The sequence below is a fragment of the Lepisma saccharinum genome, chromosome 2 (assembly GCF_977018435.1).
Source record: "Lepisma saccharinum chromosome 2, izLepSacc3.1, whole genome shotgun sequence".
In the NCBI taxonomy this organism is placed as follows: Eukaryota; Metazoa; Arthropoda; class Insecta; order Zygentoma; family Lepismatidae; genus Lepisma; species Lepisma saccharinum.
In genome coordinates this window covers 142,603,657-142,631,073 of record NC_139230.1, presented here as the reverse complement: position 1 = coordinate 142,631,073, position 27,417 = coordinate 142,603,657, and the positions used below count along the sequence as shown (strand labels likewise).

At 36.4% G+C, this 27,417-nt stretch overlaps 1 protein-coding gene across 1 annotated transcript in view; it reads left to right on the top strand.

Annotated features, from left to right (window-relative positions):
- LOC145983677 (uncharacterized) overlaps positions 1-8,975 on the top strand; it is a 71,247-nt gene extending 62,272 nt beyond the window's left edge. The window contains exons 9-10 of the mRNA XM_083116735.1: positions 2,411-2,557; positions 8,790-8,975. Coding sequence (XP_082972861.1) covers positions 2,411-2,557; positions 8,790-8,975 — 333 coding nt within the window. The remainder of the gene's footprint in view (positions 1-2,410; positions 2,558-8,789) is intronic.
- The last annotated feature ends 18,442 nt before the right edge of the window (positions 8,976-27,417 follow it).

Here is a 27,417-nt window from a genome sequence, read left to right as displayed (position 1 = left end):
TGATGGCCTTGATTTGTTTCACATGAGTTGACACCACTTCATAATGAACGACGAGTCTCAATCCATTAATAATTGCTTCAAAATCCACGGGACAACAGGTTTTGGCATCAAATTGTCACAGGTGACAAAAAGTGGATCTTTCTACGTTATTCTGCCAGTGGTAAGTAGTGGTTGTGGCCATGGCAAAAAACAATGCCGCTTGTTCAAAAGTGATGGTTTGAAAAGAATGTCATGTTGTGCATATGGTGGAATATCGATGGTCCATTGTTCTGGGAACTCATACCAGATGGCCATGCTGTTGATGGGAACCTTTATGCTGTACAGTCACAGACACTGCCGGGTTGTAATGAATGCATTGATTTTCAATGGAATCGTTACAACCCGGCAGTGTCCGTGACTGTACAACAGCAGTGGGTCCATGAAGTACCCAACATTGATGCGTCGGAAGAGAGTCTTGTTGCAGGTTGATATGATTCAAAGATTTTTTTATTACTGCTACTGAAATCCCATATTGGTCCAGTTAAGTGTACTCATAAGAAGTTCATGGTTGACAGCATCAAACACTTTGATTATATCTAGAAAATGCCTGGTTATATCTAGAAAATGCCCACACATTGTTCATTTGTGTACGGAAGTTGTTATTAATTATTTTTCTGTGAATTTATGTGTGATGGATTGTGTAGGTGGTTGTCCATAACCTTTTCAAAATGACTAAGAAAAGATAAATTGTTTTGTAATTACTCACTTCATCTTTTGATTATCTGGTTCAACACTTGAATAATGTAATTTTTTTAACCAAACAAACACATTATTAATAAACCACTACTGTAACACATAAGTACAGAAAAATGTGTCTTATCAATACATACAATGGCAGCGATTAGGGGGTTCATTGCGGAACCCCCCCCTTCCATTTTTGCTACTTTTTGCCTCTGCACTGTGGCATCTCAATGCTAAGCCTTGTCTACCAAGAGAAAGTAAACTGTCCTTGCCCTCCCCTCAGTTTTGGCTCCGAATCACCACTACTGCCTACTATCAGATTAAAAATTATAGATACCCGAGTTTGGACTCTAATTAAAAAGTACAGGAAGAGAGAGAAAGACAGAAGATCTCTCTCTCTCTCTCTCTCTCTTGCTCCCCTCTCTCTCTCTCTCTCTCTCTCTCTCTCTCCCTCCTTCCCTCCTCCCCTCCCTCCCACCCCCTTCCTCTTTCCATCTGTTTACTTCCCCTCTTTCACTGTAACCAGTAGACCTATGTAAAAATGAGTTACATCAGAATTTAGCCTATTCAGTTCTGTGTTAAGCCATGTTAACATTTTTTTTTTTAAAGTATGCCTTTGATTTTTTATCATTGTGAGAATAAAAATGTGCCGTTTTTTTGTGCTTTTGAAACAACTGCTCCCTTTGAAGTTTTATAAATAAAAAACTTGTGATCTGGTCATGATGAAATTTTAATGCAGTGCAGGTAGAAATGTTTAAAATACATTTTTTAATTTTCAGATTTTTTAAATTGGGCAAAATAAGTTCTTGTGAATTTTGTGTAACAACTTTTCCTTAGTATTCGGTAGTCCCACTAATATAATCTTGGTCTCGTTTTGAAGCCCTTTGCAGGTGTCTTTAAAATCCACTATCATTATCAATTCACATTGCAGAACCGATTTTACACAAATTTTTATTCAACAGAGTAAAGATCTGTGTTAAGCGTGACAACACCACTCACACTGAGAGCCTGCATTTTCCTTGGTATAACAGACATTGTGGTAGTGACAGAACGTGCTAATTTTTACCTAAATTTTGATGTAAATCATTTTCATGTAGGTCTACTAGTTCATTTTAAATTAGAGTCTAAACTCCATAACTTTTAATCTGATAGTACATTGCGTTGCTCTGATTGAAATTTCCATTTCTCTCTCACAAAGACAAAGGGATGCTCTTATGTTCCATAATAAAATCAGTAAGTATGAAGTACATTGTTTATGCATGTTAATATAGAAGTCCTTCATGACAGTTGTTTCAATCTATGAGGGTTTTGTTTTAAAATATTCATAGGTTCCAATATGAGCTGATCAGAATATTAAAATATTTATGTCATTGTCATTTAATCAAATAATCCACTTTTGCCACACAATGTATTATAAATTTATTAAAAATACACATTTTTCATAATTTGCAAGATATTTAGACTGCAAAAGATTTATGTGGCATCTTGTAGACCCTCCTCCCAGGCTACCTGGAACTCTGGAAAAAAAATATTGGTGGTATTATTGATTGAATTGGAATGATAGTTTCCATTACCAATGTCACTGGTGTTAGGTAATGCATACTTAGCTATAATATATATGTAGTATAACGATTGTAAATTTTCTAAAGAAAGAAAAGAATTAAAAAACTGGAATCTTTATTTGTTCTAGTGTCAGAATGATAAGTGTGACTTGAAAAGCAATTATGTGGTTCATGTATTGACTTACACTATCTCAAAGTATAAGAACCATCCTCCGATCTTCAATAACTGCTGCGACATTCTTTGGAGGTTTGTGCAAGACCCTGTCAAAGTATCTGTAAGTATGAAATACTCTACCACTAGGGTTTGTAATATGAAAATTATTTTCAAAGCAAAATAGTGACAAATATTTGAAACTGTACATACTCTTGTTTACTGATCTTGAGAATTTTAACTTGAGATCATTTTGAAATCATTTGTTGTACAAGTTACCAATTTGGAGTGTTTTGCTGAAAATTACATCACCCACATTTTACTGATATATTAAGTGCATAGTGTGACACAGTTGTTTCACTAGATCCCACTTGAAACTGTAGGTGTAGTCTCAATGAGCCCATCTGTGCATAAAGTGGACTTAAAACAAAAACTGTAAAAGAAAAGAAAAGAATAGGTTGTTCTACTGTTGAGTTTCACATTTCTTCAAATGATTGAACTTTGAACAAGGCAGGTGTTAGATTTAATTCATGGCAGTGTAACTAAAATGGAAGTGTGTTAATCGTTTTCCAAAAAGTGTTATCTTTCTGTCATCCGAAGATACACTGAAGTAGATTTTTCCATTTTATGAACTGCTTGCATTACATTTATTAACCCTCCGTCATCTGCGCCCTCATATTAGCACGAATGTCCCGCGTGCGGCACTATGTGCCACCCTAGGAAAACCGAGGTTATTTTCATGAATTATTGATGCTAATCGATGTTGAATTACACTAGCAGTTACTGGAAATCAGGCCAAATATACATAAATGCAATCATGTCCATTTCGGACATTTTTATTATCTATTAAAAGAAATAAAATAAAAAATGAAAGTGTTTCATAGAATTACAAGCTTAGAATCTTAAAGCCAATACACCAAAACATTATTCTGGAAATAATTAATACTTTGCCATAAAATAAAGGAACTAAAAAATTAACTCGCCATTCACAAAATTTTCAACGTATTTTTTAAAAAAAATAAACTTATTTTTCAAAACAAACTGAAATCGTACAACTTATGTGGGCTTAGAAAGGAACTATTTGTTCCAAAATTCTCAATCAAAATCTTAATACTTGCAGAAAAATCAATCAAATGTGTAAAATACAACTCGAAGAAACTTACAAAATATTTTTAAAAATTTTAAAATCTAAATATGTTTCTTTTACTCTTACGAGATATACATAAAAAAGCCATATTGACTCAAATAAAAGGAACCGAATGTTGCCACTTTTTAATATCGTTATTTTGACAACTAACATTTCGTATGGAATGGTTTTTGCATTCTAAAAATTTCCATTCTGAATCATGTAACACCATTTCATTCTTCTTATTTCCGGCACATTGGTGGCTGGAATGCTATGATTTAAGATAGGAAACGTTCTCGCGCACGGTACTGAGTGCCGCCAAAGGGGGACCTGTCACTTCAAAGACATGTATGCAACTGAAGGAATGCTGCACAAAAAGCACGAACGCCTCTATGTTTTCATGGGTATAGTGTAGATGAGTTACCTAGTGCTTTCCAGACCATTATTGTGATGTTGTGATGGTAAGGAAAATAATTCAAAATTTCAAAAAAGGCGGCAGTTAGTGCGGAGGGTTAATGTGTTGTTCTTTTTAGCCATAATTAGATGAGTGCATGGTGTCAGTTACATAATAGGCATGTGTATTGTTAGTGTTTGTGCTAATGGTGTTTGAAGGCTTATAAAGTTAGTTGCTTGAAACTCTGAAAAGCTAATAGAAATTGTTGTGCTAAATGTGAAAATTGCAAAACTCTTGATTTGCCAGAGCCACTATCAGCAACACACTCAAGGGAATGGTGTGAGTTGCAACCTACCTACCTGTAATCTGATTTCCATTTTTACAATGGACTAATGCAAACTAATATGGTAAAAAATATAATGGGTTCCTAAAAGAAAAAGGTCAATAATCCTCCTTTTGAATAATTTCCTGGCACACTTCTGACTTCTCTTTCTACTGTGGAGGGAGATGTACCTGCACAGGAGAAGGCTTTTTGAATTATTTAAATTTATAATTGAATGCAGTATATCAGTCAGTTTCTTCAGCTTCCATTTTCCATCATGTGGATTCTGATGTTAGGCACCTTGAATTTTGGCATACATACTAATATTGAAAATTTATTTTTTTGTGAAAGAAGTGATTATGTATCCTTACATCCTAATCTCTTTTCATGCATATAAAATTGTAAAATAATGAGAATGTGCTATTTCTATGTTCCTTTTAATTATTACTTCATGGCATTTTGCACTTTAAAAGGATAGAAAATACAATGAAAATGAAACATTTACAGTTATGACAATACAAATCAATATTTCATGAATCCTTAACTCTTAAATGCCAAAGCAGATTTTCACTGAGCATATTTTCAGTGGGATTTTTTTTTTTTTTAAATGTAAGGTTTTAAATATAAATGTATTTCTCTGAAACTACAAAGGTACGAATTACGCTGTAAGCCTGGGGTCTAAAAACACAATTTTTTTAATGTAAAATGTTATATCTCAAAAGCTATGAATGCTAATGTTACAAATTTTAGCTCATTTTGTTCAGTACAGACTAGTCTATATTGCACACTTGCTGCTGATACTTTCAGAGAAAAAATATTCTTATGTAAAAGCCATACTTGTTTTTGGAGGGAAATTTAACCCTTCCCCCAAAATCAAATTAGTCTTTACTAACTACTAATAAGATACCTCAAAGCTCATGTAGCACTCAAAACACATATCTCAAAAAAAATCCTGAGTCACAGTATGATCCAAAAATCGAGAATTCCTCGTTTTACATCCTGCCACGAAAATGTGACATGTGTCAAATCTGGCTATTAAGGCATTTAGTTACATTTTAGTATTCAGAGATCTTAAATTTTGATTGATTGATTTGGTTTATATTACTCTGTTTTTCTGCCTTTTTTGGCTAATCGCAATAATGAGGATGAGTGATGGTATGATGAAACTGCTGAAGGGACACTCACAAAGAACACTCATGTCCTTGCCGGGATTTGAACGAGACACCTGGCATCATAGCATGTTGTGATATCCACTTCACCACGGGTGTCGGTACTGCGTGCGTATGTTTCAAAGACATTGTTTCACGATTTTTTTCACCTTTCACATTCCTTTCATTGTAGAAGTGCACAGTCCAATGCATTAATTTTTATGGTGTAAGCGTTCAAGCAACTCTCTTCTTTGGCTCTACGACACACAAAATTTCCTGCAAGTGGTTATAAAGTTTGGTAGCAAACAACACTGCAGGGTGGTGTTTCCTGAGCATTTGCTTTGGGTGTACCGTTTCACTCAATCGCCTCTGAAGCTGGACTTTAACTCAATCAACTGTGCCACTTTATGTGAACAGAACTGTACCTCCCAATAATGAAAGTTACAGGAATAGACCAAATGAAATGAAAAATGTAGTATGTCTACAACCATGCAAAGTTTCATTGAAAATAGGTTGATAGTTCTTGAGGAAAAAATAATGATACACAAGAAAAGTAGCATTGCCACCTCACGTGGAAAAAAAATCAGGAAAAATCACTTCTAGTGTCAAGCCTTTGGGCACTGGATGAATTAAATTTGCAGGGAAGCATGACAAAGACCACTCTTTGAGGACATGTGATGCTCGTCCCCCACAATTTTCAAATCAGTGAAAATTTTTGAAAGTAATATTTTTGGGGAAATCTTCAAATATGAGTATTTCTCCCTGGAAGCCTAATTGTCGTACATAGTGGACATGTTCTTTTGTTCTCATATTACATGTAAAAGTGAAGTATGTTAGCCAATAGCTCAGGTTTAAGAGTTATAGCCCATCTTATAAGATCTATTGCATAATACCCAGAGGGAAAAACAGACATTTTCATTTTGTGCTTGTTAATAATAGTAACAATGGATATGTTCTTTTGTAATTCAAGTATGTCATACTTTCATATGTGTTCAAATGAACAAATAAAGACAGAACTGAAATATATTGTGTAGTTTTGATGAAAAGTGTATTAATTTCTGCCATGTGGAGGTGGTAAATATAGCTAACAGCCTTCTCAATCTGAATACCAATGGTGGTAAACATAGCTACCCAACTGTCCTGAGCAGATTAAAGAGGATAAGTAATTGGTCCTTTGTTGAGGGGTAGTAGACTTTTTCCTTTGCTTTTACAGTGTACAATTCGGCTCGGGTACCCTTTTCTACACCCTCGAATTTTCACACATTTCACATATTATCGTTACGAAAATTAGTTCTTTATAACATACGATGTTTCTAAATAGCGCGGAAAGTAATTTTTTAAGATCTACGTGCTATAAAACTTACGTTTTTCAATATTTACATTCCTTATGTAACGTCGAAACGGTTTTGCAGCGATTTGATCATGGCGAATCTTGGATTCATGTCACAGGCGCAGGTCTGAACATTTTCTTCTTCTTCTTATGTCTTATATCTGGATGAGTTCATGTGGTTTGACAGGTATGGAAAACAGCGACGAGACACGATGAGGAATATCATTCAACATATTGTTGAACGGTATCCTCAGCGTGTGTAAATACGTTATCTTGTGGAACATCGTGCACATTTCTTTTCGGCAACTGTAGGCCGTTTTCTGAATGACTTGTGGGCTGGGATAATTTGCGACTTCTTATTTTTATCATGGAACGACGGGGTAGGGCAATATTCTGTGGAAAAGGACAAAAAAGACGACTTATTGCATACGACTGACTGCACTTAACGACTTTTAGTTTCAACTTCCACCTGCAATGCCTGGCCTTGGGGAAAAGAGGTAAGTTAACTTCTCAGCTTTACTTTCAGCATTAAATTTGGCTAATTTTTGTTTCTTCATGAGTCAATGCGACAAAAGTGAGAAATAGTGTTCGGGGCAGGTGACACCGGCTAATTTTTAATGCCTTGGTAAATGTGCGATAACGCCCGGAAACCTTTCACTCGTAGCCCCAAAAACCATCCACGGATAGCCCCACAAACCATTCACACAAGGTTAGGTTAGGCCTGTTAGGTTAGGTTCCATTAGCACTCAATTCACCCCTAAATTCATCGAAAAAAGAAAGCGCGGCGAACATAGTTAAAAATACGTCCGAACTATTGCAAACGACAAAATCGCCACTTCAAACGGCTGTAGAGTCGTAAATACTTCTTTCCGCGCTCCAATGTTTTTTTATTCAGAAATAGGATCACATAACCTTCATAATGAAAGAAAAAAAAATTCAAAATTCGAGGGTGTAGAATAGGGTACCCGACCCTACAATTCTAAGAATAATATAATTTCTGTTACTAAAAGTGTACACTTTTTATGGATTTTTAAAACTCGCATGCAAGGCATGATTTGTAGTAGGGATGAACATGATTTTTTTACCAATCAGATATAAAATTCAAATCTTCATTTACCTCCATAATTAATCTACAAATCCTGACTGATATAAGTTTTGCCTTGGAGAAAGAAACTTCATATTTAGTTATTTATTTTACATAGTTATATGATTTTTACCTTGGAATTCATATAAATAACAAATTAGGAATTTCGAACATATTTGAAATTGTTACCAATAAACCTATATCAGGTGATACTGATGTAATACCAATTTACTTGTATCTATCCCATCTCTAATTTATGCTTGAATCACGCAAGGCTAGAAATCCTGCTGGATTTTCCAGTTGGACTTGGACTAGTTGTGTGGTACTTGCTCACTGTCTAGTTTTCATCTCACTTAATACTTATTGCCATGCTTGTTGGTAGACTTTTGTTGCCACATGGCATTGCGCAGATGAGCAACTTGAGGAGGAAAACCTACTGCTGCTATTTTTCTTAAAATTGCCAAAATTAAAAGTAAAGCTTATGCTAGAAATTGGCTAAAAAAAATATGGTAGTCAAGGTGGGCTCAACATGCTTGTAATGAACCCAGGTGTTTGCAGGATTCAAATACATACAATTCACAGGAATCATTCATAAAGAAATATTTTGTTCAACATAATGTGTCAAATATTTAAAACAGTGGTAATAAAGATTTTAATTATCAGCCAATTACTTCTGTTGTGTACACCTGTTATTGCTATGGATACATTCCTAAATATTAATGAACACAAATGCAGCTCATTTCTGTTAACCAACAATCGGAAAGCGCAGACAAAAAACCCTTTTCCTTGCCAAGACCTTAACTATTGCCCCTATGTATCAGAAAATTTTGTATTAGTAACTTATCAATATTGGTAAATTTTTATATCAATTCCTCTCCTTATTTTAGATACTACACTATATTTGTAAAGTTTCAAGTCGTAAAGAAAATAATTATGTAATTTCTCTTTGAAGGTTATTCTGGACCAGTCTCGTGCCTGTAAATATCTCACGTATTTGAATAAATATCTTGGAGGGGCAGGTGTTAAGGAAAAGTGGAAAATGCAAGCTAAACAAGATTCATTAACTGTAAGGCAGCTGTACATGTATAAAATTGGACAGTGTGCTGAAATAATGGAAAAGTTGGGCATCAGGTCATAAATAATATGACTTTAAGATGGAACTAGCTTTTCTTCCTTTCGTTCTCAAAGTTTACTATTTCATATGGTGCTACATTAGTTTTGTTTGTTTAAATCTGTTTTATTATATTTAAAAACTTTTTTAATATGTGATATAAAGTTTTTTTGTTACATGCAGAACTTTGTCACATAAACATTTGCTTTATCAGTTTTGTTTGTTTTAAAAATATGTTTTTTAATAATTGATATGCATGCTTTTTGTTACATGAAGAATTTTTGTCTTATAAATCTCCTGCAAGAATCAAACAAGTATGGGTGGCATCATTTGGCTTTTCAACTAAAACAATCAATTCATGTGTTGGCAGTTTCATAGTAAATTAATGTTACTAAATTCAGAAGGTATACCTTTATGTAGTAGATTCATGCAAAACCTTGGTATGGAACAAGGGTTTTTTCCTCAAATTTTTGCTACGTCAGTTTCATTTGTTTAAATATGTTTTTAATAAGTGATATAAATGTTTTTGTTACATGCCAAACTATTTTCTTATATCTCCTGCAATAATCAAACAAAATAATTAATTACACATGGCATTGCATGGCTTTTCAACATTACAATTAATTCGTGCATTGACAATTTCAAGGGAAATTAATGTAACTGAATTCAGAAGATCTATATATGTTTGTAATGTAGGAGATTCTTTCAAAACCTTGGAATGAAGATAGGTTTTCTTCCTCTCAAAGTTTTGCTATTTGAGTTTCATTTGTTTAAATATGTTTTCAATATGGATATAAATGTTTTTTTGTTATATGCAGAACTTTTTCCTTGTAAATTTCCTGCAACAATCTAACAGTTACATGTGGCATTATATGACTTTTTAGTTATTACAATCAACTCATGTTGACAGTTTCAAAATTAAATAATGTAACTAAATTCAGAAGCAATATGTATATGTATGTACAGTCATGAACACTTCTGGGTTGTAACGATTTCATTGAAAGTCAGTGTATTTATTCATTACAACCCAGAAGTGTCCATGACTGTATAATGTATGAGATTAAGTAAAACCATAAATAAAGCTTTTTCCTCTATATTTATGGCAAGTGGAAATGAATCCTTTGGGTTGAAATTTAGTGTGAGGACAGATTAAAAAGGTAACAGTTACAGTAAAATGACTAAGTGGATGTACTAAATGTGTTGTGTGATGTCAAAAACAGTCTTGTTTGTAATTAGTGTCACTCTTTTTCTTTCTTTCTTTCTTTCTTCTGTGTAAGAAAGAGTGCATCTTCTGCTTTGTTTCCATTTTAATGGTTAAAGTTCTGGCAGCATATTCAATAAAATCATAATTCAGTTTTGGTGTTTATTATTATCATATATTTTCTTTGCTATTGTGTTACACCCATAATTTGTACTAGTTTAAATCAAAACTTGACTTCATACATTTAAACGTCATTAACATAAAATAAAATCAAGAACAAGAAGTTACCATGACAAACTGAAATTATGGCTGATTCGACAAATGGCTGCATACTAAAACTTCCTAATATATGTTAAAAAAAATATTGAATTATAGTTTACAGTTGTGAACAGCAGTGTTGGTATAAAAGTAAATGGAAATAAGATTAAAAATATAAAATAATATTTGATAAAAACTCACATAACCGAGAAATCATGACCAGTTGTCCTTTGAGATTCATTTTTAATTTCATGCATATTATATACCTTTATATCAGGATAACGTATTCTGCGAAACCTGAAGCCCTGAGATTAAAATACAGAAGGAAAATCTATTAGTAATTGTGAATAAAATTGTACATTTCAATGTGAAGATGATTACGTTTCTGGAGTTAGCAATCTGATTTCTTAGCAGTTTGGTATGGCAATGTGGCTTCCTTGAAGCTGAAACAATCAGCATCGCTTCCCGGGGAGAAGTCACTCAGCCGAAGGTACTTTTTTTTGGCAAATATTATGACATCGCCAGTTAAGAAAATGTATAAAGTGGGAAACTGGAGTTACGATGCACTTAAGATCGAAATAAACTTTTGCGGAAACCTAGATGACAACTCATTAAGTGGGTTAGCGATCTTTAGTTATCCTATGTGGCTTTGGTTATCTCTAACAGTTTTGCTTTTTTATGAAGGTTACAGGGAACTAGGAACACATTTGAATGAAAGCAATTACTGGAAGTTGCTGGCTACAAGGCCAAGAGTTGCTAACTCATGGGAGAAACTGCTGAACTCTAGGTCAGGACAGATTGGCTAAACTTCCAGGCACCATACATCTGTATTTTGGAAACATTCGTGCGATCTTATCTCACATTTCTCGTGTGACACTGGTGAATATTTCCATGGTGGTGCATTCATCAATGAAAGAACTTGACCTGTCATGCAGATCGACAAAGAATGCAAGTCCAGCAGTCATTTTGGGCTGCTTCACCCCCCCCCTCCCCCTACGAGTTCGTCAGCAGCTCTTAAGACATGGAAGCAAGTCAAGGTCAATTTAAAATAACATCCAAGCACATTCGATCTTCTCTTCTCGTGTATCCAAGAGCAAGCAAAATCACAATAGCAAAACAAGCCTGGCACATTGGATAGTGTCTGTCGCATGTGGGGTAACATTGACATGCTTGGGGGAGGGGTGGGCAGAGATCAAGTGCTATTGGATATCACTCAAGCGTAATGTGGCGGTATCTGTTTTTAGATCAAACCCATTTGCAAGTGGTAGAGCACTTGTAAAGGGAATGCGTGCGAATAAAATTAGTGCAACAAACATATTTTTCAGCCATTTTTCAACTTTTTTTCAAAATTTTTCATGGTTCCCAGGAAAGGGGTTGTTAATTTGAGAGGGTCTATATATCCGGGGTCGTAGAATCAAGAGCTGACTGTATTCATAATAATTACCGGATTATATATTTAATTGAAAAACACAAGGTTCAAAAGCAAAAATCCTGATGATAAACATGTCTGGAAAAAATTCATTTTTAGACTGGAAAACATGGAAATGTCAGGGAATTTCATAATCAAAAAATCGTAGCAACCCTGGTAGTGAAACGTTTGACCCACGAGTACAACAGCAGGCAGGTACATCAGATCTCCACTATAAACATGTGATGTACCTTGCATCGACTTGGGTTCCAGAGCTGTAGACCAACAAGGGTACCCCGGTGGAAACCACATCATCACAAACAATGCCTCATGTGGGCAAAAGTGTTCATTTTTTTAAAAATGGGCAGGGGCAGGGAGATGATATAAAGAAATATCACATGTGGCTACAATTTTTGAACTGATAATGCTAGATCTGAGCATAGTTATTTGCTTACTTTGTGGAACTTTTCAACATATTTAGGTTAATCACACCATACGATTAACATTGATTAGAAGTATGCAATAGAACACTCATACACATTTGTCTATCCTCAGCATTATAGCATGCTAAGCTAACAATGAGACTACAGAGTGTGGCACAATATATATTATAATGTAACTTTTTCAGTTAGACTTTTGAATTTATCAATCAGATTTCCTACCCGTTTCCCCTACAACAATACTCAAATGTAAGCATCATCATCTCCAGTGATTAGTTACTCTTCACCTCACCAGGAAACTTGCCATTTTTAGAAGTATACATATGATAAAATACAACCTTTGTCAGGAAAGTTTCGAGACTGGTAAAATAATTATAAAAATATTGTACTCACCAATTATTTGTCCTGGATACCTTCAAAGTAGTCCCCTCTGGCATTTATACACTTCTGCAGGTTCTGGTAGCATGCAGAGAGATCCTCTTCTGGGATGCTGTGTAGCTCACCTGTCGAGGCTGCCTGGATAGTTGCAACGTCTCCATGCCATGTCCCTTTCACTGTGATTTCCAACCATGGAAAGAGGAACGCATCACACAGACACATATTAGGGGACAGTTTTAAGCCTTGTTTCCATGTTAATAAAACATTAAAATGCTGACCAAGGCAAACTTTTATAGTATAAAAATATACATAAAAAAGAAACTTTTCCACCCTCTAAAAGGCTCTTCTTCAGAGGAAACTTCGCAAAAAATTAATGAAAGTTACAAAACATCATCTTATATATACACTCCCAGACAGGGTCCATACACAAAACAACAGGAAGGCACCAGTACTTATCTTAGAACATTTCATTTCAGGAATTCCTGAGTGAGGAATCTCCTGACAGGCAATTGACACTAACTGACAGGTGATTGACAGGTACCTGGTAAAAGTCTGACCTTATAAATACCTCCACTAATGGACCTAGACAGATTCCTTATCTCCTGGACTTCTTCCTTCCTCTTTTCTTTCTTCGTTTTTCTTCCTTCTTCCTTCCTCCTTCTTTTCTCTCATCCTTTCCACTCTTTCTAGCACTCCTTTCCATCCTTTGTTAATTTTCAGCCCCCCCCCCCATTCCAGTTCATTATTTCTTCTTCTCCTTTTTTCTCTATTTCCTTGGCTTCTTTCCACTTCCTCACTTTTCTACTCCTCTCCCTCAGTACACGAATCAGGGTTCTAGCATACCGTGCCATTGTGTTACCAACTGAGCCACCCTTGATTTCGACAATTTTTTCGCTAAAATGTCTACATAGTATGTACATGTCCTGTGTATGTCAATTTGTAAGATGTTGCCTGTATAATGAACAAGCACAGAAAATAAAGGAGAAAGAACAAAACTGAGGGGCATTCTGACCGGTTGAGAAGACATTTTACTTCTGTAGTCAACATGAGCTGCTGCTTTGAGGTTACGATAACAGTGACCTACTAAGGGAAGTTTCACACCGTGTCACCTGAGGATTTCACAAGTCGAACGTAGGTTTGTGCGGCCTTTTGTGTCGCTATGGTGTGAAACGTTGCTGTTGATTGGCTCATTCCAAATGACATGTATCGCATGTTACTTCATTCTGAAACCTTCCTAAGTCTTGAAGATCCAAGTCACAAGGATGGAAAATTAGGGCTTTGTTAAGGTTAGAAGCGAAGGCAGGCGACATCACCCTAAAGAATAATATCCAAACCTGCAGGAAGAATGCATCTTACTTAAGTCTCCAATACGAAATGATAAAAATTTCTGGTGAGTAGATTTAAAAAAAAATGTGTCCGAGATGAAGAGTGGGGTGCCCAAGATTTTTGAAAGGGAGAGGGGTTATCGTTATGCATATTATTTTTGGTGGTCCGTTCTCATTTTGCCATCTTTTCCTGTCTTTGATGTTCTTACTTTTAAGGTATACTGTGTCAAATGGGGTTATGACCCCACCAACCCTACCTTGGGCATGTCACTGGAGATAGAAGAGTAAGCATTTGATCGTATTGGGAGACAAAACATTAGATGTGTTGGGAACGGAAGGGTTAATTGTTTCTCGATCCAGCTCTATTCGAGAAGACTTCTTTTGCTTCGTTCCGATACATGACAAGACTGACGTGCAGTGGTGCAACCACAGGGTGGCAGGGGGCATTGCTCCCCAACCTTGGACTAAAATGAGTTCTAAGTTGGGCAAACATTGATGGCCAAGTGTACAGGCAGGGTACTTTTCGTAAAATTTTATTGCTCGCGTCGCTCGCAATACCTGTTTTTCTTAGTCTTATCAAGTTCAGAACCGTATCAAGGGGGCGGCGGGTGTCGGCCCTATGCGCCGAACAATCTAAATGAAAATAAGTTGTAAGATTGTTTTTTTTGTTTTTAGTCCACTTTATGCACTGAATGGCTAATCGGGACTGGACCTATAGTTTAAAGTGGGATCAGAACCACCGTGCCATGTGCCACCACCAAGTATCGAACCCGGGACCCCTTCATTACAACTTGACGATCTTACCACTACACCATCGGCGAGGCACAAAAGTTGTAAAAAGAGTGAATCCATTGTCGTCTCGTGAAATTATTTGCACCATATTAAATCAATATTGATTACAGCCTGCAAAAAAATTGGATCCAAAAATCTCTCATTCTTCTCTGTAGTGCATTCTAAATTTCCATGTTGCATATATGTGAAACATATATCGTGCATGAAACTTATACATCTTAATGTAAGAAAGAATTGTATTTGAGATGCATTTATCAAGCATTTTCTGTCTTTCAAAAATAGTTTGCTTTCTTGTTTTTCATTATAAATGTGAAATTGAACGTGTTGAAAAAGTTATTCAAATTGTTTGTTCAAACACAAATGCTTTAGCATCAACTTCTACCCCCTTTTTGCATAATTTACGAGGGTAATAACGTCTTTGATACTACCACTGCTACTACTACTAATAATAATAATAATAATAATGTTGGTCCCGGGTTCGAATCCCGGCTTGGTCATGGATGTTTGTGATTGGCCATTTATCAATTTTATGATATAATCACTCATCCTCATCTTTGCAAATTAGCCAAAAGTGGCACAAGAAGAGAAGTAAAATAAAGCAAATCAATAATAATAATGTTATAATAATAACATTATTATTATTATTAATGATTTATCATTATTAGTGGTGGTACTTTTATCTTGGTACTTGCCTCCCTCAGACAAAAATTCGTGGTTGCGCCTCTGCTGATGTGACACAATTTTGAACACTTGCGAGTTCTTATGCCTGAATATGAACAATTTGGTAGGTTTCGGCTTTTATAAGAGCTGCAAACAAGGGAGGACAAGACACATTATTGGTGTTCAGACTCAAATCGGAGAGAAATATTCGAGAACTGTCTGCATCCAGTCCAGTGAATTGTCCGTCCCGTGCATGTGTAACAGCTTCGAAAACACTCAAAGCCACCATAGATGTTTTGATGACTGATGAAAAGAAATGGACAAACACACGTACTCAGATGGTTCCGGCACACAATGTTAGTGCATGGAAACAGAGGTGTCGAGTGGTAAAAAATGTTCCGATTCCACGTTCTGATTAAAATGGCAGCCTTAAACAGTAGCGACCGCGTTTGTTAGAACCTGTCCTGTTTCCCGCACTAGCAATGGCTCGACAGTTTTGGTGCCAATGAGAAACGAGGAAAAAGTTGTCTGCTGGGCAGTGAGGAGCGAATGGGAGGCAGAAGAGATCCACTTATGTCGACACTGTTGCCACGTTGCGGTCTAACTCACGTGTTTTGTTTGTGTCTTGTTGAAGAAGCTTGTTTTGTAAGTGTGGTGCTGATTAGTGTGTGTTTAAAAATGCCCTGAATGGAATTTATTCTGGTGATATTTGCTTGTGTCCTTTTTGTGTTTAGTGTCATAAGTAGTGTCATAAGACACTAAGACACTGGAACATTCAGGAAGGGGAATTTTGTATATTTGCGCATTTCCTCGTATTTTATTCACAGCTTGGCTTTGGCTTTCCCCAGCACGGAGTTCCCGTGGTCTGCAGCGGCAATGCCGCGTGGTTTCTGCTAGAAGAGCCAGCCATCAGCAATCGCTGGAAGCGGCACACTTTGTAACAAACACGTTATAGTGGATAGTTGCTCCCCATTATTTTGCCTCTGCACTATGGCATCTTAATGCTAAGCCTTGTCTACCAAGAGAAAGTAGCTAAACTTTCCTTGTACACCCCCCAAGTTTTGGAACACAATCGCCACTACTGGCCTTAAACCTACAAATGTGAGGTTCTATTTATACCTCTTTAAAAAAGGTGGTGTTCACCCCCCCCCCTCTCCCCCGAAAGGAATTCCTGGATACGTGCCTGGTCCGGTGGATGAAACGTTAGTCTCTACATACACCAAAACTTCCACGACAACTTTGGAAGATTTTGCTAACATCCTGAATGTGAAAATGCAAAAACTATAATTCAGTTGTTTAACAACCAGGAAGGAATTATTTTGCATTCTGGCCCTCAAGAAAGCAGAGGATGACCAGATTCTTCTGCTACCAATGCTCCAAAGCTATGTGTGGTAAACACTAGTCAAAGTAAGCCTTGAAGCTTTCCTGGCGACAAATGATGAATAAATTCTCTCGGGACATCGACCAGGTCAATTCTGGAAAAGTTCCCGAGATTTCGAGAGCTAATCACTCTCATCTTAAGGATAGAAGTGCAGTGCTGAGCGTCAACCAGGTTAATACGTATCTGCATGTGATTGTTTCCAGTATCGATGGTAGACCAATCCGGCTGCGTTCCGGCTGCCGGCTGAATATTACTAGCCAGGCTGGATCCAGTTCGAGTCCTGTGTTGTGATTCAGATTCTGCTTTTCCCCTTGGATGGCTATTGATTCTTTGATAATCCTGTCCCAATAGTTTGATGATTTAGCGATAATTTCTGAGTTTTTGAAATCATTTCTATGGCCTTCTTTGATCAAATGTTTGGCTGGTGTCTCTTTGTTGTCTTAATACAAGGGGACGTAATTATGCAATGTTGTTTGGTTAGGGAAGTAGCTAGGTTGATCAGTTTGGGGCACCCAAAACCAAAACATAAGATTCTTTTCTATCAAACCATTAACAATTAACAAACTATTAATATAATGTACCATATAGGAGTGTGTGTGTGTGTGTATACACACACTCACACACACAGTGACGTGCACTGAGGAGTAGCTAGTCTAGCAGAGATAGATCAATCAATCTCACGTCTCTAATTACTTTCAAATCACAATATTTATTGTCTTGAAGCCACAGATTATATGCAACATTTTTTTTGCACGTGCTTCTCATCCCTCGATGTGATCAGCGGGTAGGGCTGGATACCCTAGCTGGCTTTCCCTCCTCCTGACCAGTTCCAGGTACAGACAGCAGCCGGAAGGAAAAGGGAAGTTTTCTGCCTCTACCTCCTTTGCCCATTCGCACCCCGCTCCAATGGTTGAAAGCCTGTGCTTTCAGGTCCTCCAGTCTATCTCCTATAGGACAGATTGGGGATTGGTGTCCCTTCAATTCCCTTGTAAATTCTCTAAAGAACTTTGGGAAAAAATTTCTGCAGTACTTATGTTCTCTGTATTTACACCACAACGTTTTACATGTTGTACAAGGGGAACGTACTTGTATTGTGTGCAGACAAAAATGTTATGGTTTACTTTACATTTTTTTCAAATATGGAATATATAATGATGAAAAAACAAATATTTGCTCACGCTCTCTCTCTCTCGCTCTCGTTTTAGTAGTGTTTTATTTAAATATACTAATATTTTGGCCTCCAATAAAAAAAAATGAGTTAGCTAAACAGTCATAAATACGGATGTATTAATTTGGACAAGAGAACACACGTTCTAATTGTTGTTGTTGGTTTGGTTTATTTTACTTCGCTTCTCTGCCACTTTTAGTTATCGCTAAAATGAGGAGGATGAGCGATGATATGATGAAATTGATAAAGGGACCTCACAAAGAACAATTCAGGCCGGGATTCAAACCCGTAACGAGCGCGTATTCTTGTTCCTATGTGTCGTACTCTGCAGTGAAAAAAGAAAAAATTTGGAATGAAATATGTATCCCAGAACTCCAAAAGCCAAATGAATATTATTGAAGAAACTACAAATTGTGTTTTGTTTCCTGTTTATCCCCTCTAATAGATTGAATTTTTGCCACCTTCCATCACTTTCTCTAGCTGTATAGATTTAATCGCGATAAGTAGTTAATGAGCTTCTGGAAGTCATGAGGGACAATCATAAACAGAGAACTCTGCACCCCTGATTTCACAGTGCCCTGCAGATGCACTGGGAGGAAATTATTTGTATTTTCTTTTTCCTTTCTTTAGCGTTGCTTTTCCATCACTTTATACTTAACTTCTGCCATGACAAATGAACGTTGATTAAATTAAACGGATGAAAAGTGGTTACAAAGGAACACTCATGCACAGGCCAGGGTTCGAGCCCGGATCCTTCAGTAACGAGATCGTGGGATGAAGAAATTAGGGAAATCAAGCAATGCATTTTTTTTTTAAAAAAAAAAAGGTTAATCACATGCAAATATGTTGTTTCAAAAATCCAATTGAAATTTACCACTGAGGAAAAATGCAGTTTGCTTTACCGATACCCACGGATCTGAATATTTAGTTTTCCACTCATCTTTGTTGTTGGCTGACCTCCTTGGAGGATTGCAAATGGCCCTGGATCGGTACCCGGTGGAAACAAATAGTGGTTTGGATCCCACTTTAAACTGTAAGTACAGTCCCAATTAGCATAAGGTGGACTCAAAACACCAAATCAACCAACCACGTGGGGACTGGTTATCACTGCACGCTACGACACCAGGGGTTCCGGGTTCGAACCCAGACCTTGGCATGTGTGTTATTTGTGTTTGTCTCTTCATTAATTGTATTGAATCACTTTTGCGGTTAACCAATTGTGCCAGTGACTCTAAGTAGCATAAATCAAATCAAATCATTGATTGATTGTTTGATTTGGTTAGTTTTACTTCGCTTTTCCTCCACTTTTGGCTTATTGTGAAGATGATACAATAAAATTGGTGAAGGGACAAACACAAATAACACCCATGCCCAGGTCGGGGTTTGAACCCGGAATCTCTGGCTTAGTAGTCAAATCAACATGTTTTGGATTTTCGAAAGGGGGTGGGATTAAAGTGTACTCCTTCTCAGTAGTCCTTCCTCATTTTCCAATCTTTTCCTTTCTTTGACGTTCTATTTTTAGGAATACTGGGCCCTAAAGGGGGGGGGGGGGGTAGTGGGATTATGACCCACACCAACCTCCCTTGGGCACGCCTCTGATTGCTACCCCAAGTGTTGACATCAGCGCACGTCACTGCACACACACACACTTATATATATATATATATATATATATATATATATATATATATAATCTTGTTGGAAGGGAACAATATTTTCTGCTGTATTGATTGAGTTGGATTATTTTACTTCGCTTTTCTGCCCGTTTTGGCTAATTGCAATGATGGGGATGAGTGATGATAGGTATGATGAAATTGATGAAAGGGCACTGACAAATACCCATGCCAAGGACGGGTAGACTAGATCTACCAAACGGGTGAATACCAGCACAACTATTTTCCATAATTTATTTTGCATTCTTTGCAGTTAGTATCTGAATGCATTTTGATATTGACCTTTGCACGTCTCATTCAAGAAAAGGCTTTACATGTTAGGGGGATTTTCATATAAAGTTTGTTGTGTGACCTCTTGCCTACAACTGTAATTATTAGAATTTTGAAAACTGTGGAACCTTTTTTCTGTATTTTTCACTCAATGCTTTCGATCCAATTTTACTTTGATTATTCTGTTCAAATACTAACTAAATGAACTTTATTTCTGTTCTGAACAATAAGAATAACAAACTTTTTGCTTTCTTGTATCTTTAAATGAACGATGTCAATTTCTAGGGGGGTCCACCGACCCGTTCTACCCCCCTCCCAACGACCATGCTTGGCACTGATACACTCCCTCCCTGAAAATAACATACACTTCCAATGCTGTCTGGTTGCCATGTATAGACAGGGAGGGGAATGGCAGAACACCTAACGATAAGGAATGAACAACAATAGCCTTACAATCTTTAAGCCGATTGCAGACAACAACAAAAAGAACGATTGGAAAACAATTTCATTGTTTATTTTTTAAAGCACATCCAAGAAAAATACACTGTTGGTTGTTTTCCAACCAAAATATAAAACAAACTCAAAAAAGAAATCCGTCTTTTAGATAAGTTTGGGAAACAAGCCAGGAATTTCTTTTTAAACCCTGGAAGTACTGTGTGTTGAACATGAAAATATGCTTTTATTCCACACTTTTGGGCCATAATATGCTCTAAACCGAAAATATAGTAGAAATATGCATATATATGACCAATAAAAACAGTGTTATTAATTTTAAAACACCAACAAACGTGCTTAAACTAACCTAACAAACAGAAAACGAGCCCCTGGGAAAATATGATATGTCATAAAAATCCAAACCCTAGTGATTATCAATGTGTATTTAAACGTAACAGATCAACAACAGATCAAATTTTTCACATCAGACAGACACGTGAGAAAAAGTGGGAATATAATCAAAATGTCCATCACCTATTCATTGATTTCAAAAAAGCATATGATTCGGTCAAAAGAGATAAACAATATAATATATTACTCGAGTTTGGAATACCTAAGAAGCTTGTTAATATGCACCAGTGAAACAGAAACTAAAATTCGTGTGAATATTAATATGACTGTCAAATTTACAATTCATGATGGGTTAAAACAAGGATGCATTATTTCCATTGCCCTTTAATTTTGCCTTAGAATACGCTGTTAGGAAGGTAAAAGAAACTAAAGAAGGACTAAAATTAAGTGGTGTGACTCAGTTGTCAGCATATGCAGATGATGTAGATTTACTGGGGGATGGTGTAAATACAATTATGAATAATGCTAAAATATTTTTCAAAACTGCTAAAGAGATAGGTTTGGAAGTTAGCAAAGAGAAAACTAAATATATGCTTACAGGCAGAAACCAAGTGTTAGGTAATAATCAAAATCTAATTATTGATAACAACTCGTTTGAACCAGTTTCCAAATTCAAGTACTTAGGAGTAATACTAACAAATGAAAATGATATCAAAAAGGAAATAAAAAGTAGGCTTAATTCAGGAAATGCATGCTACTTTTCTCTTCATAAACTTTTGTCTTCTCGTTTAATATCTAAGAAACTAAAAGTTAAAATATACAAATCGGTAATTTTGCATGTAATATTATATATGGATGCAAAACTTGGTGCCTTACATTGAAAGAGGAACATAAATTGAGAGTATTTGAAAATAAGATCCTTAGGAAAATATTTTGGCCTAAAAGGGATGAAGAGACAGGTGAGTGGAGAAGGTTACATAATTTGGAAGTGCATAATTTGTATTCATGTCCAGATATTATTAGAATGATTAAATCAAGAAAACTTAGGTGGGTAGGCCATGTGGAACGAATGGGAGAGGAAAGAAGAGTTTACAGGATTCTTGTTGGGAATCCTGATGGTAAGAGACCAGTAGGAAGACCAAGATGAAGATGGAGGGATAATATTGAGATGGACCTAAGGGAAATCGGTAGGGATGGAAAAGAGTATATAGATCTTGCTCAGGATAGAGACAGATAGAAGGCCTGTGTTGCTGAAGGAATGAACCTTCGGGTTCAAGAAGGCTAGAGAGTTAGTTAGTTAGTTTTGAATATGATGTCTTGCAGGTGGACATTCCCCCCAGTCAGCCTGTGAGAGAACATTCTCATGGTTCCCACATGAACTCTAAATGCATTTTCCCTGAGATTTCACTGAGTTTTCCAAAATACTCAATTTTTTTACAGAGTTCTCAACACTTACATTAATACGTATTTCAAATATATGAAGGGCTCGGTGCAAGAAGGAGCTAACCCTCAAAAAGTTGTTTTCGAGATATTAGCATTTGAAAGTTTGAAAAATCCATAAATCTGAATATTGTTTGTATTGTCATATAGTTGATTTCAAAAGCATGTCTGAAGTATCCAGTTTACATGGACACATTCAAATGTGGTACAATTATTGCAAAGATGATTAAATTATTTTGTTTTTTTCAGTTCATTATTTCCCATTGTTGGTTAGATCCTTATTGCATCAAAATCTTCGGTGTCAGTTCTGTGGAATAGCAACAAACAGGAATGCATGACCATTATATTGTGAACAAAAAAATATACATAAGAATGAAAAATCGACGTTAATTTTATAGGGAGAAAAAAAATGACATACAATTTTAATTCATATGCAGTGTCAGCCGAAATATTCTCAGCACTAACACCAAATAGTGGCATATGAATGCAGGTCGCACAAACTATTCTGAATTCAACTGATCCAGGCCCTCCTAATGTATCAGTCATCAAGTCCATACAGAATTTCTGCACTCTCCCCGGCAGCTACTTCCGTCGGAACAAGGCTGAGATAAAAATTATGGTATATTGGAGGGATCCATTCCAACAGGGACATTATGTCTGAATATTTCCAGACATCTATGGGAATCTGTTCCTTGTACTTGCATGGCAAATCACTTTAGGGGTACCTCTGGCAGTGGATGGTCTCTTTTCTTTAGGGTGCACCTAGCCCATACTGGCGCTTCTATCTGGTATGAATAACTTGCATGCAGAATATGGCGAGTAGCGTATTCCATCATGAACACCACAGCCTCTTTAAACTTGAGGGGCTCCTTACCAACTGTGGTGGTTTTCTTGGAATTTGATGCCACAAGTGGTGTGAGATCCTTGAAGTCGGTTTGCTGCATGCGTGTTACATGAAAATTCTTCTTTCTGTTAGCACTGCTGATCACATCTGCCCATTCATCTGTTGTATACACGATGGAATGATGCCTCCTTGTGTACAGCTCTATGCGGCCAAAATCACGATCATAGCCTTCTTGCACATATCTACGCCATTAATTTTCAAATTATAGGAAAACATTAATGACCTCCTGGAAGATTGTCCCTTTGTGTAGGAACGTTTTGTATTCTGAATTCTAATATTTTTCATGTGGTATGTGTTCTGTGTTGCATAATCGGCCAAGTCCTAGAATGTGTGAAAAATGAACTCTGCATCCCCCTTAATTTTGTACCAGCATTTCTTTGGACAAGTACATGGCTCACCTATCTTCCTGGCTAGAACAACATCCTTTGTGTTCCCAGATGTGTACTGCTCCCCTTTATTTCTTCTTCTCTTACGTTTCACTCTCTCCCAGTTATCTTGGTCGCATTGTCTCTTTCTGGCTGGAGGATGTTTCACAGGAGATCGCTCTGTCGTCCTTGTGATGTGAAGGTCATTCTGAAATGGATCAGAGTAACAAATTTATTTGAAAATGTAAACTAGCACGTAGCAATAACTGTCCAATCCACTCGACAAACAGAAATTTCCGAAACACATCATTTTTGCAAATGACTAACAATTATGATTGTTTATCTTTACATTATTTCTACAATACCTTTCCTGTTGATTGATTGATTTCTTGTTTTAAGTCTACTTTATGCACAGTAAGGCTAATCGGGACTGGACCTACAGTATAAAGTGGAATCCAAACCACTATGTGCCTCCACCGGGAATTGCACCCAGGACCCCTTGATTACAAGGCGACAACACTACCACTGCACCATCCGGGAGGCCACCTTTCCTATTCTATATGATTTATCGCAATGTCCTTGATGGTACGTTGTCAGAATTTGTTATTTTTAGGGAACCATGTACGTGTGTCATGTCGATTTCTTCGTGATTAATCATTTCAGCAATATGGTGCTAACCTACATTCATTATGTTAGCAGCAGTTGTCATCAGAATAAGTTCATGATTTTACTCTACTAACTTGCACGAGGCCTGACGAATGCATAGTGAGCTGATTTGCGCATTAACATGCACATCACAACGCACACTTACGAACCATTTTCACCGTGCCCAAGTCTGAGACAATAAGGTGTTAACCAACATTTTAAAAAAATACCAAAAATAAAAACTTCTTTCTTACCTCAGAGTCGGTGCTGTTGCTGCTCGACACTCCACACACATAGTCTGGGTCACCAAAGCTGTTGTCACCGCACAGAGGGCCATTTTCCTCATCAGAATCACAAATATATGAGGAGGTGCTCTCCAGACCTTCCTCGTTATCCGACATTTTCTTGTGGCTTGACACCTTGTTGCACTGAACTTTCCGTTCGTACATTACTTTCGAAGAAGGGTACCATGTAATTGCACGTGAATGTGTCACAGCACCATCACCACTTCTTGGTGAATGCAGCAGATGTTCATGCTGCACGTACTGCACGGTGTATCTCAATTTTGACAGAAGTGAGGGTTAGCTCCTTATTGCACCGAGCCCTTCATATTTTAAAATGGCCTCTCCCCATTTCCCCCTCATCGCCATACCACCCTCCCCTTCTTTGTTATTATTATTATTCAGGGTTCCCACACACCTGGAAAACCTGGAAAACCTGGAAATCTCAGGGAATTTGAAAAAAATACAAATCTCAGGGAAATCTCAGGGAAAATTTTGTAATTGATTAATGGTTCCCAATAAAGCAAAACTGAGGGATTATAATATGCTCCTGTCTGTGGATAATCCAAGCTGTTGTAGCATTTCTCTTTCAGCAAGAAACTCATATCTATTTGTTTGTCTGTTTCTTGTTTTTAAATGTGATTCCAGGGCTGGTGACCAAGTGTATACCCTCATAAATTTTGCACTTTTTAAAATTTGATTAACCGATTTCGATCTTTTACATGACGTATAATATATTTCAAAATGTGGAAAACGCATAATAAAGATAACCTGATGTCTAAAGTTAACCAATGTTCATCTGATTTCCCTTATTATGGAGTAGTTTTAAGTTTTTTCTCCCTTCTTTTTTTACAAAATAGTAAAAAAATTGAGTGTCCTGTTTAGGGAAATATTTATTTTCTGCCATCTTTTGTGTACAATATTGTTGATTGTGTATTTACTGCATTTAGAACAGAATTTTAAATATTTACTTACTAGTGCCATATATGAATTATGTTTTGTTCATAAATACTTGTTCATATTTTAAGTTTTTTATCATGTTCAACTATTGTTATAGTCATGACATGTGAATTTTTACAAGCCTCAAAAGCTCACATATGTGTAAAATGGAATTACTTGTAGGACCAGCAGATCTACATTAATATCATGTAGTGAAATAGTTTTCTCAACAGATATGCCAGAATGATATATTTGACAATGTTCCAAACCCCTAAACCTATGTTCCCATTTCTTCATGACTCCCTAGAAAGTGTTGTTAGAGATGTAATGGGGAGATTCATAAAAAGTGACATCTTGAACAATGCAAAAAATAGTTTTAAATTAATGCAAATTGATGTCAGGAATTCTGACAACTTGATTCCTTTGACAAAGATTGATATTGGAATTGGTGCCAAAGCTGCTTTGGAAGCTAAAGAGGTGAATGAAAAGGAGAAGCTTACGTTTTTTACTAGCTGCAGAATTTAACCAACAACAGGAGAAGATTGTGGAACGTAGTCCCCTTAAGTTCAGGTTGGTGAGAGCTGCTAGTTGTTTAGTTCCGAAGCAAATGACTCAGTTTCCAAAGCGATGTGCTCAGCGCATGGAAGACCTGATACAGGAACTTCTCGGGAGAAAGAGAATGAACGCTGTAACTGGTGATAAAGTAATTTGCTAGTTTAAAGGAATTGAAAGAGAAGTTTTGTAACTTTTCAATAAAAACTGATGACTTCTCTGAGTTATGGAGCACTTTTAAGTTGGTTTTGATTTTATCACATGACAATGCATATGCGGAAAGTGGGTTTTCTGTAAATAAGCAGGTTTTAATAGAAAACTTGAAAGAATAGTCTGTTGTGGCTATTCGGCTAGTTTATGATGCAGTGAAAGTGGTAGGAGGAGTGTCAAATGTAGAAGCAAGCAAAGATATGATCCAGAGTGTTACAGGTGCACATATTAGATACGAAGAAGCATTACAGAAGTTAAGAAAGAAATGTGATCACAAAGAAAACAAAAGGAAAAAAATGAAACGTAAAGCAAATGAGATCTGTGCTTTACAAGCCAAACAACAAAAGATGCAAGAAGAAGCAAAGGCTATTGCAGAACCATTAAAAAAGCTTGAAGTTTCTGAGAAGTAATGTTTCTTAATTTGCAGTATCCAACATTAAGTACATTTCTTGTTTTATGTTTCAGTCTCAGTAACTTATTATTCCTTTTTAAATTGGTACTAAGAATTGTCACTTCATTTTTATATGTTTTAAAAATTCCAATAATTTCTTTGTCTTAACTATTATTGTACGCATTACAGATTAATCGATATTGTATCCATTTATAAACATCTATGAAAAGTGTGAAAATATTTCAATGTTCTATATCAGATATGTTAGAAATTGTTTCAGAGTTTTTTAAAGTTCTAGAAAACTGGTCGTTTTTGTTCTTAATTACATGCAAAGAAGTGTAATTTTATGGAGAGGAAATGGAGGAGGCCATTGTAAAATTATGGTAGTCATTTACTGTGCATTCAATACTCTGGAAAAAATATGAGGATTCTGGAAAACTCAGGGAAATCTCAGGGAAAATGGATTTGGAGTTTGCGTGGGAACCCTGATTATTGTTTACCCAATTTAGGTGAAAAATAACAATAAATATTTTATGAAAATATCACAATAGAAAAGAAGTGTAAAGACACAGTGAAGCCTGCCTTAAGAGGAACTGGTCAACATAGGCATAGAACTACAGTGTATCTGTTTTATCAGTAATATTTTGACCATATATATTTATCAATAATATTAATTCAATATACAGGTTATACACAAAAGAATGGTGCAGTTACAAAAGTTAATAACAAATGTTTTTCTCACCTTACATGAGTGCAACATACACCATCAGCTGCGGAAACTGTCCAAGTTTCTCATACGCTACCAACAGTTCTGTTCTAGTTCTAACTGGGAGGCTGCGGGGTCAGTTTCCAAGATGGCGTCACAACAGAAGAAGGCTTTCTGTGTGCTTTCTGTGTTCTCTGTGTCCAGATCTGTAATTACAGGGCAGCATGAGTTTAGTGCATGGTTTAAACCACACGAGAATAACATAACCAGGTGGCAGCAACAGTTTGTGGAAACAG